Below are 12,192 nucleotides of genomic sequence, written 5' to 3'. Positions count from 1 at the left end.
GAAAATGCATGGAATGATTGTAGCAGAGAGGGAACATTGGAGTATGATTTGGGATGCAGGGTCTGGGCCCTCTAGCGAGAGAGAAACGGAAGAATTTTTTTCAAACAAGCATCACGAAGTGCATCGTTTGATAAACTGGATGGCCTTAGATATTTATCAGTGGATGAATTCGGTCTAAAGGCATCGTGGAATTTTTATATTTTATACTTGTAATTAATAATAGAGTAGAAATTTTGTAAATAAATTTTTTATCAATACAAATGTTGGCTTTGCCAACCTTCAAAAAAATAAAAAATAAATATTTCTCCTGTTAAACATTTTTCACATATTTCTGCCCTAAAAGTTATATATGCCATGCTTGCCACCGTGAGATGGAAAATATAGTCTGTATATAAGCCTACAAAATATGGTAATATCTCTCATACATTTTCCCAGCCTCTCAGAGTCTCAGTAGGTAAAAAAAACAAAAATATGGGATACTTCTTGTGTTGCACTTCTCACTTTGTACTGCTATACATGACATTTTTGGATTTGTAGGAATAAATGGAAAAAATTTCAAAAAATGAAGTTTATATTTAGTTGCAACATAGAGGTCGTTTGGTCTCAAGGAGCTTTTCCCATAGACAATGCAAATCTCTGGGCTCCTGATAATGAGCAACAACATAATTCTCTTTACATCCTAAGATATTTATATTATCTTCTTTTACATACTTTACATCCACACCCCCATTTTTGATGTTATCCACCCAGATGCCCATTGCCACATCCTCTAGCTTGAACATCTGCATAATTAATTATTCTTTCTTAATTTGTTGAGATTTCAAAACTATATAACAAGTACAAACAAATATAAGAAAAAACAAAACATTTTTGTACCTTAAGAGAACCACTTTTATGTTGTTCATGGACTATTTTTGCAATGTCATGTGACACTACATAGCCTGGTCCATGGGCCCATGGAGGGTAATTTGCTTCTTTCCATTCCTTCACAAAAAGAAAAAACATTTTAATATATATTAGTAAAGAAAAATGAAAATCCAATATCAAGCATGTATGTATAAGCACTTGATTTAACATAAAGAAAACTTCCAATAGGGTACCTAAAATACACATCTCTCTTATTTAAATTAACAGACACTGGGAATTTAGACTAAAACAGGGGAAACAGAAAGTTAAATGGTGTATTTTTATGCTTTATTAATGCTAAAATAATGATAGTTGAAATTTAGAAAGGAACAAGTTACCTCAGTTGTGATGTACCACTTGCTATTAATATCTCTGTGTGGCCCTGAGTCGTCATTTATGCGCCCGTACAACAATCCATTGGTGATATTCATTTTCTTTAGAGAAGAAAGAATACTGTCAACACGCACAAATGCATCATCATCTGTCTTCATCACGTAACTAGCCAATACTGCATCTGTCTGGCATACAGTGTACCAATAAATGTTCAAAATTAAAAAAAAATGATATATTAATTTCAATTAAAAGTTAACTGTAACAAAAAAGAAACGAAAAGAAAATATTACCCCATAAATGCAAATAGCAATAGTTTTCCATGTTATTAATCCATAGTAATCAACGAATGGTAAAATTTGAATATCACCATATGTTGTTGCCTCATTCCAGAGCTCCTCATTCACCACTCCATTTTTATGCTTCAGAATATGAAAAAGAAAAGGATAAAAATGATATCATGAAACCCAAAAAATTAAGAATAAACTATTTCTATATAGAATAATATTTAGAAAAAAACCCGTCAATTGTTACATTTCAATTTTTAATCCTGTATGTTAAATAGACTTTCAGTGTCGCGGACAATGATGAATTACAATATAATTAAAGAAGAAAAGTCCATACCAGTCCAACAAAAAACCGTACCACAACCCTTCCAGACCTAACATCTTCATATTGCATCCATGTTCGTCGAACTGCCATCCTTCTTTTAAAATTGTTGGCAGTAGAAACAACACCAATAAAGAGATCAACTGACTTATGCGGAGCAATTTGGGGGGACTTTAGCATTTCCAGGTCTATGATGCTTCCGAGCTTCTCTGTTGTCGGCAAGCCGCTTGCTATGACAGATAATAGCTTAATATCTCCAGATATTCTCACATTGCCAATAAGCCAAGGTTCAAAATTCTAGCAAACAAATAATATTGCATGAAGTTGTGATAATACTATGAGTGAGGCCATGGTACTTTGCAATGTGCAGATCGAGCCATGCTATGGATCAATATCTCCGTTTTCAAAGTCTACACATGATCTCCATATGAATATGTACTTGGAGACCAAATTTTATATTTTCTAGATTTTTATTACTATTATAGTATTATTTTAAATAGGTTGAAAATCACTATTTTCGGATGGTTCCAAAATATTTAGATCAGGTGATTTTCTACCTATCTATAAAGTAAAAAGGTTCTAAAAATGTAAAATTTGATCTCCAAGTACATTTTTATAGAGTGATCATTTTGAACGGTTTAGATCAAATGTTTGAACTATTTTGAACGGAGATATTGATCCATAGCACAAACTGTTCCGCGCTTTACAAAAGTACCATAGCCTCACTCTAATACTATTTGAACTTGCCATCATTAAGAAAACAATTAAAACAAACATTTATGAAATAAAACATACTGATCGGTATGGAAAGGAGGTTATATGCCTGCCGTCTACGACCATGTGCATCCCTTCTGCACCAATTCTAAGAACAGAAATGGTGAGGAACCCTTGCTTATAAGGAAAAGCATTTTTACGCTCCCCATCATTCATTTTCATGTGCAAGGACCTCTTTGTAATATTATAAAAGTTCTTGCCCTTCTCAGAAAATATTCCTTTTCCTGTCCTATTACCATTATCTCTGCACATTTCTAATCCGTCCACTGAAAAAAAAATGAAAAATAAAATTAACTATATTGAAAATACCAGAGGATAGAGGCATGTGTTCATGGACTTTTAGACCTTTGTCAATGTCAAAATTATTTAATTTCTATGTAATTGCAGTTCATGGTATGAAAACCACACTTGTAGAAGACTTGTATCAATTCACATATTAAGTTATTTTTATTATTGTTGGTACTTGGTACCATGTTTAGATCTATATATCATATATGACAAACATTTAAACTCAACCCGAATATGATACTGGTTCTATGGTACTAGACTAGTAGTTTCAATTACCTTTCTCTTCGCTGTTAGACTCCTTGATAGAGGGGCACCTTACCTCGGGGCCCCATTCGCCAGTTGGTGTCCATGTGTTTTGCACAATCACCGGATCTTCTGTGACCTTATCCCCAAGCAATCTCACATTGTAGTGCAGAACAACAGGCGGATCAGGTTCACCAGGTAATGAAGACCCAATAAGCTCAATCTTAAAACTACCATAGAGTCCTCCAGGTGTACCAATCACGGTTAGAGAGGAACCCAACACCATACCACATGGTATTTTTAAGTAGAATAAATTGCCATTAGTAAATACAAGTCTGGAGGAATTCATTTCTCTTATTGAGTATGGGCATTGTTCCTTCTTGTCAGTACCCGACCCGTCAAGAGATCCCTGGTTTTGATTTTTTATGTGGTTTTTTAAAATTGACCATGCAAATCCAGCTTCTTGCATGGCTTCAATGGTTTTTGGTAAGCTGTTCGAGAAATTTAACAAAGGATTTAAAATTTGCCAAGTGTGAAGTAACCCGAGTTGCACGTAAGTAAGATTACTCGGTATTGTGAGGTTGGCTAGAATTTGTTCAGTTGAAATAACCACAAATGGTGATGGGTTGATTTTATTTTGAGGCAGATTGGGTGCAATCTGTAGCGTCCATTTTAGGGTTTCTGTTGAGTTTCTATATAGGATGTTTCGGAGTGATTTTTCGGTTAAGGGGTTTTCTATTATGAGATATTTGAGAGTTAGTAAAGAGAATAAAATTATGACCACTACACTTCCTGACCATCTCTTCATGCTCCAAAATTAAACAATTAGATATCAATTGTGATGAGTTTCCTACAAGCAAATGAAAATTAATCATAATATTAATTACTTAACAAGTAATGATACTACTGGAAAGTACCAAAATTACATAACTGTACGAAACAAATATTATTAATTTAGTTCATATTTTATTGCAGTTATAAACTTGAGAATTATTTGCCTTTTCTCCGTTGAATCCTTAAAATAAACCTTTCTAAAATGATGGGAATTCTGAATTGATTAGACAAAAGTTCTTTTTCCGGTTATAAATTAAGTAAAAGATTGAACTTTTGTCGGTTGAACACTGATTGGTATCTTCAAAATGAAATATCCGGGTACATGAGTATAAAATTAAAAAAAAAATCAAAATTTCATGAGAAAATCAAAGACATAACATATCACAAAAAAGGGCCTAGGGAAATACTTACCAGAGATTATTATAAAGGAAAAATAAAACAGTACTAGTATATCGCCATTTTTATCTCTAAATCAAACTGTGTACACCATTCACACCAGTTCAAACTTCAAACGATGGATGTCACTAGAGAGAGAGAGAGAGAGAGAGAGAGAGTCTTACTTGCCCAGTATTTCCAGAAAAGAGAAGCAGCGCAAGCATGCTTGACTGGAAAATTTAAATACAGAGAATTCGTTCGTTCGTTCGTTCGTCAAACAAAAAATTTAATATTTCAAACTAAAAAAAAAAGTCTTTTTTCACATTCGAAATTCTCACGACTCTTTTTACAAGGTAAGGAATCTGGGTTTATGTAACGGCAGTTAAAAGGAAAGTAGAAAAGAGTAGAAAATAATAGTTGGGGAAAGGGGAAGAGCGACTCGAGGAAAAGAGAGAGCGCGCAAAGTTCCTGGCGAAGACCGGACTTTATTTATTTAACGGGACTTTTCATACGAGAAAGCTTTGTTACTCTTTTAACTCAACTTGGTCCTTAACCGTTCAGTTAACACCGTTGAAGTATAGGGGTTAATAAGCCACTTGTTAGTGTAAGACATCTGTATCCGTCATGGACCGACTTTTAATAAGAAATTTTGACAATACACTTCTCAGGTTATTGAGTTTTACGAGACGGGGACAGATGTTTCATGTTTCCGTAGTGGTCCCCACAAAGTCGACATTATCACATAATTTAGAGTTAGGCTGGGTGCTATGGATAGCATAGTGGCCTCTATGCTACGGCTCAATATTCGAGTTTTCAAAATTCAAACGGTCGATCCGAACCGTTCATCTTATTCTCCATATTAATATCTGCTTGGAGACCAAATTTTATAATTTTCTGAATTTTTTTACTATTTATTAAGTCACTTTGAAAATCGCTAATCCAACGGTTTTACTGTTTTGTGCAGCCACCGTTGGATCAACAATTTTGTAAAATACTTAATAAATAGTAAACAAATTCAGAAAAATGTAAAATTTGGTCTCCAAGCAGATATTAATATGGAGAATAAGATGAACGGTTCGGATCGACCGTTTGAATTTTGAAAACTCGAATATTGAGCCGTAGCATAGAGGCCACTATGCTATCCATAGCACCCCAGCCTAACTCCATAATTTATTACCTATGATGTATCTATTAATATTTTATCTGTTATTTTTTTTGGAAAAGTATTAAGGATAACTACACGTTGAAATCTCGATATAATAATAAAAAACTAAATTAAACGTGACAATTGAAACTAAACACATAAACAGTGTTACTAAAACATGTTGGTTCAGGTAATTTATAATATCTTACTATTTAGGGTATGTTTGGATGTGTCAAGAATAGAAGCTATTTTAGAATAGCGGCTATTCAAAATAGCAATGTGCATTCAAACGATATATTTGCTATTCGGAATAGTTAGAATAGTTGCTATTCTCTATTTCTTGTAAATGTTGGAATAGCTACTATTCGAAAATGTAAAGAGAAAGGGAAAAATGATTCTTTCTCAGATTTTTGTCAACACACTTCCGAAATGACAAAATTGACACTGCTTTATATTATCTCCATGTTGTGACAATTCGTTTAAGATCTCACTTACTTATATTTTCACTTAATTAGCACCTTATTAACACTATTATTTATCGGTTACAACTATTCACTATTTCAAATGTACAATCCAAACAACATTTTTACTAATTCAAATAGCACTATTTTCACACTAATCTAAAAATCACTATTTTTCCTCTATTCTTATTTACCATTCTCAAATTTCGTTGTTCTAGCTATTCTAGCTCTCATCCTAACGTACCCTTAAGGGATATGTTTTTGTTACTTGTTTGTCACAAGTTACATCCTCGTACTACATATTTCTATTTTCATAGAATCGAAAACCGTTCCAACAAAACATTTGACAGTAGCTGCGGATGCCACTCCGTTGCTTTTCAAATAGGGCTATTGTATTCAAAATCTAACCATTGAATTTTTTTGATGCACAAATCACAACACAGATGAACGATCGAATTTGAAATAATAGGGTCCTGCTCTCCTATTTGGTGAGCAGCGGAGTTGGACGCGCTGCCAAGGGTCACAGCGAGAGGGAATGAATTTCAAATTTAAACTTTATTTTTAAAGATTGTTAAAATTGTCAACATAAAGAACTTTGGAGTATATTTCGACATATAAAATGTAGTATAATTTTTTTTAGATTTCTATTTATTTGTTAGTAACATAAACTAAATGGAAATCAGAAGATATTCTGGTCATTTTCAATTTCATGTTGATTGATCATTTTGAATTACAGCCTGGCCCATATTATTTAGAACCCGGCCCAAATCGTATCTTCTTTCCCAATAGATCCAATTTCGGCAACATGGAAAAAAAAAAATCATGACAACGATGATTTCTCCCTCATAATTAAAATCAATTAAAAGATTTTAAACAATGAAAAAGGAGAAATAAGATAAATGTTAACCCATCTGATGATCTGATTGATTTAGAAAATATTATGTTTGACATGACACCAACACTAGTAAAAAAAAACAAAGGTGAAAAGTAGCAAACAGGTAAGCATTTAGACCTGATATAAGCACATGACCGGTACAGTGCCCAAAATGCTGATATTGTAATCCCTGGTACGTACCACATATTAGACCGACAATTAATAAAAATAACAAGACATTTAAATTTTACGATGATATCCATGCTACTAGCTTCCATTAAAATATTCATCAATCTCCTATTACAAAATAAACACCCTTAAATCTACTTGACAGTAAATTATTTAATAAGAACATCCTCATTCCTTAAAATTCATTAATGATCTGAACAACCGAAGAATAAGTACCCATAATGGCTGCGAAAAAACCCAAAATAAAAATAAAACAAATGAGTGCTAATTCAGCCTTGCGGCATCTCCCGAGACCAATTATCTTCAAATAACAAGCACATGGCAACAAAAAGGAGACGGCAATACTTAGAAACGATCCGACAAGCGTCATAAGATGCCCGAAAAATGGTACCCCTAATGCTATAATAACAGTGCTAAGAACCAGTAAAGTTCTATTTAAGTATGAAATTGATCTCTTGTGGTGAACAAGTAACTTCTCTTCTATTGCAGCCGCCACCGGTGCGATCATTAGTGCATATTTCGAGAAGGGGTTAATGAGTGTGGTGTATATGGCTATTTTTGAACTTAACTTACCAACCGGGAGGTTAAGCGTCACTTGCGAGTTTATGTCATCACCATACATGAGGTAACCTAGAATTGCCATTAAACCATAGTTTAGGCTGCAGAGAGAAAAGCATACAACCAATACCTAGAAAAACAATAAACAATAACTTCAATTAAAGATATAATTTTTGTTCAGCATCATCAAGCAGATTCAATTGATATAAATCAATTGTTTGAAACCCATTAAAAAAAAATATTGAGACATACAATGCAGTCGAGGTCAGTGTTTTAAAATGCGGTTTTGTTCATGCATGCGGAAGGCCACTGCATACCGCATATGCGGTATGCGGACGCAGGATTTTCATGCGGATTTTAAAATAAAAATTCACACACACACACATATATATATATATATATATATATATATATATATATATATATTCATATTCATATATTTGAATTTATTTTTACATAATAACATAACCAACAATAATTTTTTGATTTTTTTAATATAAATTTTAATTAAAATACAATCAAATTATCAAAACCGCATGGAAAGACTGCATGGCCTCATATTTCAGTCCACATGGCCGCATATTCGGACCGCATGGCCGCATTTTTAATCCGCATGACCGCATATTCGGACCGCATATGCGGCCGCATAGAAAAACCGCATGGGCATTCTGAGCACGGCTGCCGACCGCATACGCATATGCGGCCCATGCGGCCGCATTTTAAAACACTGGTCGAGGTACATACAAAATGGTAGGTTCCATATATAAATTAACTAGGCTTAACTGAATTCATATCACCTAAGGTAACATAATATTTCTATTAGATCCAGACTATCCGATTAGAATCCACACAAATATTAAAGGGATCCCGTGCATTCCGCCTCAAGTCAGATTGGTCCGGATTCTGAGACGGTCTGGATCTAAACAAAAATATTTTGTTACCAGAATATGGACTCGGCTTAACTAGGGCTTTTGTGTTGCAACTGTAATTGAAAAAGGGGTAGACATTATACAAAGATTTCATTTTATTGTAAGTATGCTTAAAGAGGAAGCCCTTGTTCATTACTTGGTTTTTTTTTATTGTCTAAAAAAATGCTTGTTAGTTCTATCACTTACTTTACAACTGACAAAAATATAAATTCAAGTATACCTTGGAAAACTTGGTCTTTTCCTTCATGGAATTACAGAGTGTAGGAAAAATAGCATGGCCGCAATAACAAAATGCGTAGAGACCCAGGGCCGTCGGCAATCCCTTAAAATTTATCATTCTTCCTTTTCCATGAAATCCAACTCCATCAAAAATGGCTGCCCAAAATACACAAACAACAACAATCCATGACGCAAGGACCCCACCGGCAGAGATATACGCCAACAAATCAAGCCTTCTTAGCCATGTTGTCGGCAATACTGCGACTGCTACTATCCACACAAAAAGTTGCTTCCCTTCCAAATAGAAGTCTCCGATTTTGACACTTGTGTTGGGAAATAATTTGTCAAGGTTGTCACCTTCCAAAATTAGAAAACCGATTGCTACTAGGTAAAGTTCCAGGTACATGAAGATCGATACCAGTAGTTTACCAGTAGAACCAAATGCATGGAAACCGATTTCAGGGTAAGTTCGGATAGCTGGGTTCGCATCGATGCATCTTTGCAAGAGAAGGCCAGTATAGCAACAAATAATAGAGACTACAAATAAGAGAATCAGGCTTAACCAGCCTCCTTGAGAGAGTGCATAGGGGATGGATAACAGCCCAACTCCTGAAAAAAAAATTGCATTTAAATAAAATAATGCATTTCAACTGAACTATGAGGTGCATGCAGAGCATCTCCTGCAGATGGTTTTTTGGTTTGTTCAAAAATAATGCATGTGGGTCAAATTGTACATTAAAAGTAGTAAATTATATAATTAAAGGGGACAATTTGTCAAAAATTGACCCTTTTGAAACTTTATCAGTCTATTATGTAAACAGTGCAGGGTTTAAATTGTCACAGGAAGCAATTTGACAGAGAGAGAGGGAGAGAGAGAGAGAGAGAGAGAGAGAGAGAGAGAGAGACCTGACAAGGCATTGAGGCCATTGAAGCAAGTTTTCGCAAAGGTTGCAGTACTTGTACCGTCACCTTCTCGGTCTTCTTTGGAACCTTGGAGAAGAGGCTCTTGGTAATGATCCATTAAAATTTGATGGTGAGGCAACTCAGGCAAGGGGTTTTTTTGTGTCTCCGTATAAACCCATTTTGCCATTATTGCTTAGTGTTGATTTCAAAATTTCACTTGTCACCACCTCTTACTTATATAGTAAAAATGCTTAATTTCCGGAGACTATTTTGTTTTTTATTCCTCTGTTATTTTTGTCTTTACCAAACATATATAAATGAACAAAACATGCTACTTTTTTATATTGGCATGTGCAATTTTAAATTATTTCCCGATCCAACTATGTCAGACTATGTTTTCAGTGCCTGTCTCAATTCTTTTGTGTTTATACCAAATTTACTCTCAGTAAAACTGTCTTATTTTTGTTCAATACTTATTACACAATAATTAATGAAAATATTTAATGTAATGTTACTATTTAATTTTGTAAAGACTAAAGACCACAATTGAGGAATGAGATATTTTATGGTTGTTATCCATATAAACATATATAATTGAACAACAAAAAATTGACAATCTTTTTATATTAAACAATCTTAACTGTCATCCTATTAATTTTCTTAGTTACAATATAAAAAGAGTAAGGCTTTGGGTACTATAGATAGCATAAGGTAATTTGTGCTACAGCCTCAATTACCTATTGTATAAATTTCAAACTTCAATTTAAATAACTCAGTAAATTAGTTTCATAATGAACTTGCATTATGATTTTTTTACTATTTTTGGAGTTTTTTTTTATTATTTATTATGATTTATGAAAGATGACAAAAAATAATCTAAGATATTCGTATTTTTTATTTTTAAGTCATTTTTTTGTCATCTTTCATAAATCATAAGAAATAGTAAAAATTAATATTCTACAAGTTTATTATATAACCAATTTATTGAGCTACTTAGATTGAAATTTAAAGTTTATACGATAGGTATTTGAGGCTATAGCACAAGTGATCTTATGTTAACCATAGCATCCAAGCCTTCACTACTAGAATCTCGGTTTGTTGCATGAATAAAATTTGGCTTGTTGCATCGGCTTACCGTTGCAACAATCCCTAAAAATGTCAGTTGCATGGGTTACCCATGCAACAAGCCCCAAAAAATACCGTTGCAACAACCCCCGTTGCAACTACTCAATTTCGGACTTGTTGCATGGGTTTACCATGCAATAACTTCTGGAATACTTGTTGCAACGGTGTGTCCATGCAATAAGTACCCATGCAACAAATCAGATGCAGGAAATAGTTGCAACGATATAGCATTGAGTAGTTGCATGGATGAAGTGTGTGGGTCCCATGGATTAGTTGCAACGATAGGGGAGTGAGTTGTTGCATGGATAAAGTGTGTGGGTCCCATGTATTAGTTGCAACGATAGAGGAGTGAGTAGTTGCATGGTTAAATGTCGTGGGCCCCACATGGTTTGTTGCATGGGTAATTAACCTATTAGTTGCATGGACAAAGAAGGTGGGCCCCACCAGGTTATTTGCTAAGATATTGTCTGGTCTCCATATTTGTATAGATTTTATGATGCAAAAAATTGTCATTACCAAAAAAAAAATCCAGGCCCAATTCTATAATTCACCTCGTACCAATTTGGTACCTGTACCGATTTGGTACCAACCAAATCTTTTACATTTCCCATGAAAATTGAAACAGAACAAGAACACAATAAAATATAGAGAGAAACATTGTACTTATCATTAATCAACATACCAAATTCAAGCATGCATTGTAACATAAAACCAAACAGAATTATAACCACAGAACTATATAGAACTTGTTTCTATACCCAAAATATACGCACAACCCATCAACAAAAATTTACAAAATAGGTTACCCCAATGGACCTTCAACTTTCATCAAATCAATAATTTGGGACTCTATTTATACCTAGCTGCTCCACTGCTTTAACAAATCTCTTATGGAATTCCCTTTTTGTGTTCTTACGGTGGTGTCACACTTTGTCTCCTGAACTAAATGCCTTGTTAATTAAGAGAGTAAAAGCTTAGTAAAATCACAAAAGAAGAAAGATATTAGCATATATGAGTTGAATGTGAAACCTAATTCATACCTTACGAATGACATGTTGCCAAATATTTCTTAGTTTGTATTCTGATAATGGTTTCTGAAGAAACTCTGCTGCACCAAGCTGAAAAGAGCCAAAATGAAATGTATAAACACATTTTTAAACATATATTAAGAGATTACAAGCTAATTTCATCTTTTGTAATTATGAAATTAGGTCTCAGACTTACAACTATCTATTTCAACATGGTGCTCAAGCTAGAATCACTCGATATCACTGCATGCCAATTAGATTCCAATACCTAACCATATATCACTGCATGCTTCAATTTTTGATCAATTGGATGAATGGGTAAATAAAAGCAAAATTTGATCAAACTCGGGTGCAAGACAATAAATACAGTGCTATTTAATTTAAACGGTTCCGATCGACCAAC

The 12,192-nt window shown here is 33.9% G+C and overlaps 2 protein-coding genes across 3 annotated transcripts; both read right to left on the bottom strand.

Annotated features, from left to right (window-relative positions):
- Positions 1 to 486: 486 nt before the first annotated feature.
- Positions 487 to 4,670, bottom strand: LOC144558509 (beta-1,3-galactosyltransferase GALT1-like). 2 transcript variants are annotated; one of them, XM_078307350.1, is made up of 8 exons: positions 4,545 to 4,670; positions 3,184 to 4,000; positions 2,641 to 2,885; positions 1,861 to 2,142; positions 1,530 to 1,658; positions 1,245 to 1,424; positions 877 to 984; positions 487 to 782 (listed from the first exon to the last, which is right to left on the bottom strand). In XM_078307350.1, exons 2-8 carry the CDS (start codon positions 3,956 to 3,958, stop codon positions 576 to 578), a joined length of 1,926 nt encoding a protein of 641 aa, XP_078163476.1. In that variant the 5' UTR covers positions 3,959 to 4,000; positions 4,545 to 4,670; the 3' UTR covers positions 487 to 575. The 2 variants fall into 2 exon arrangements, with proteins under 2 accessions (XP_078163476.1, XP_078163485.1); XM_078307359.1 differs by lacking the exon at positions 4,545 to 4,670 and adding an exon at positions 4,396 to 4,475.
- Positions 4,671 to 7,045: 2,375 nt separating this feature from the next.
- Positions 7,046 to 9,863, bottom strand: LOC144558500 (amino acid transporter AVT1I-like). The gene is made up of 3 exons (XM_078307340.1): positions 9,640 to 9,863; positions 8,735 to 9,342; positions 7,046 to 7,715 (listed from the first exon to the last, which is right to left on the bottom strand). The coding sequence occupies exons 1-3, from the start codon at positions 9,821 to 9,823 to the stop codon at positions 7,203 to 7,205; spliced, it is 1,305 nt and encodes a 434-aa protein (XP_078163466.1). The 5' UTR covers positions 9,824 to 9,863; the 3' UTR covers positions 7,046 to 7,202.
- Between the last annotated feature and the right edge of the window lie 2,329 nt (positions 9,864 to 12,192).

The sequence above is a fragment of the Carex rostrata genome, chromosome 1 (genome assembly GCF_964058835.1).
Source record: "Carex rostrata chromosome 1, lpCarRost1.2, whole genome shotgun sequence".
In the NCBI taxonomy this organism is placed as follows: Eukaryota; Viridiplantae; Streptophyta; class Magnoliopsida; order Poales; family Cyperaceae; genus Carex; species Carex rostrata.
This window is presented reverse-complemented; position numbering and strand designations above follow the sequence as displayed.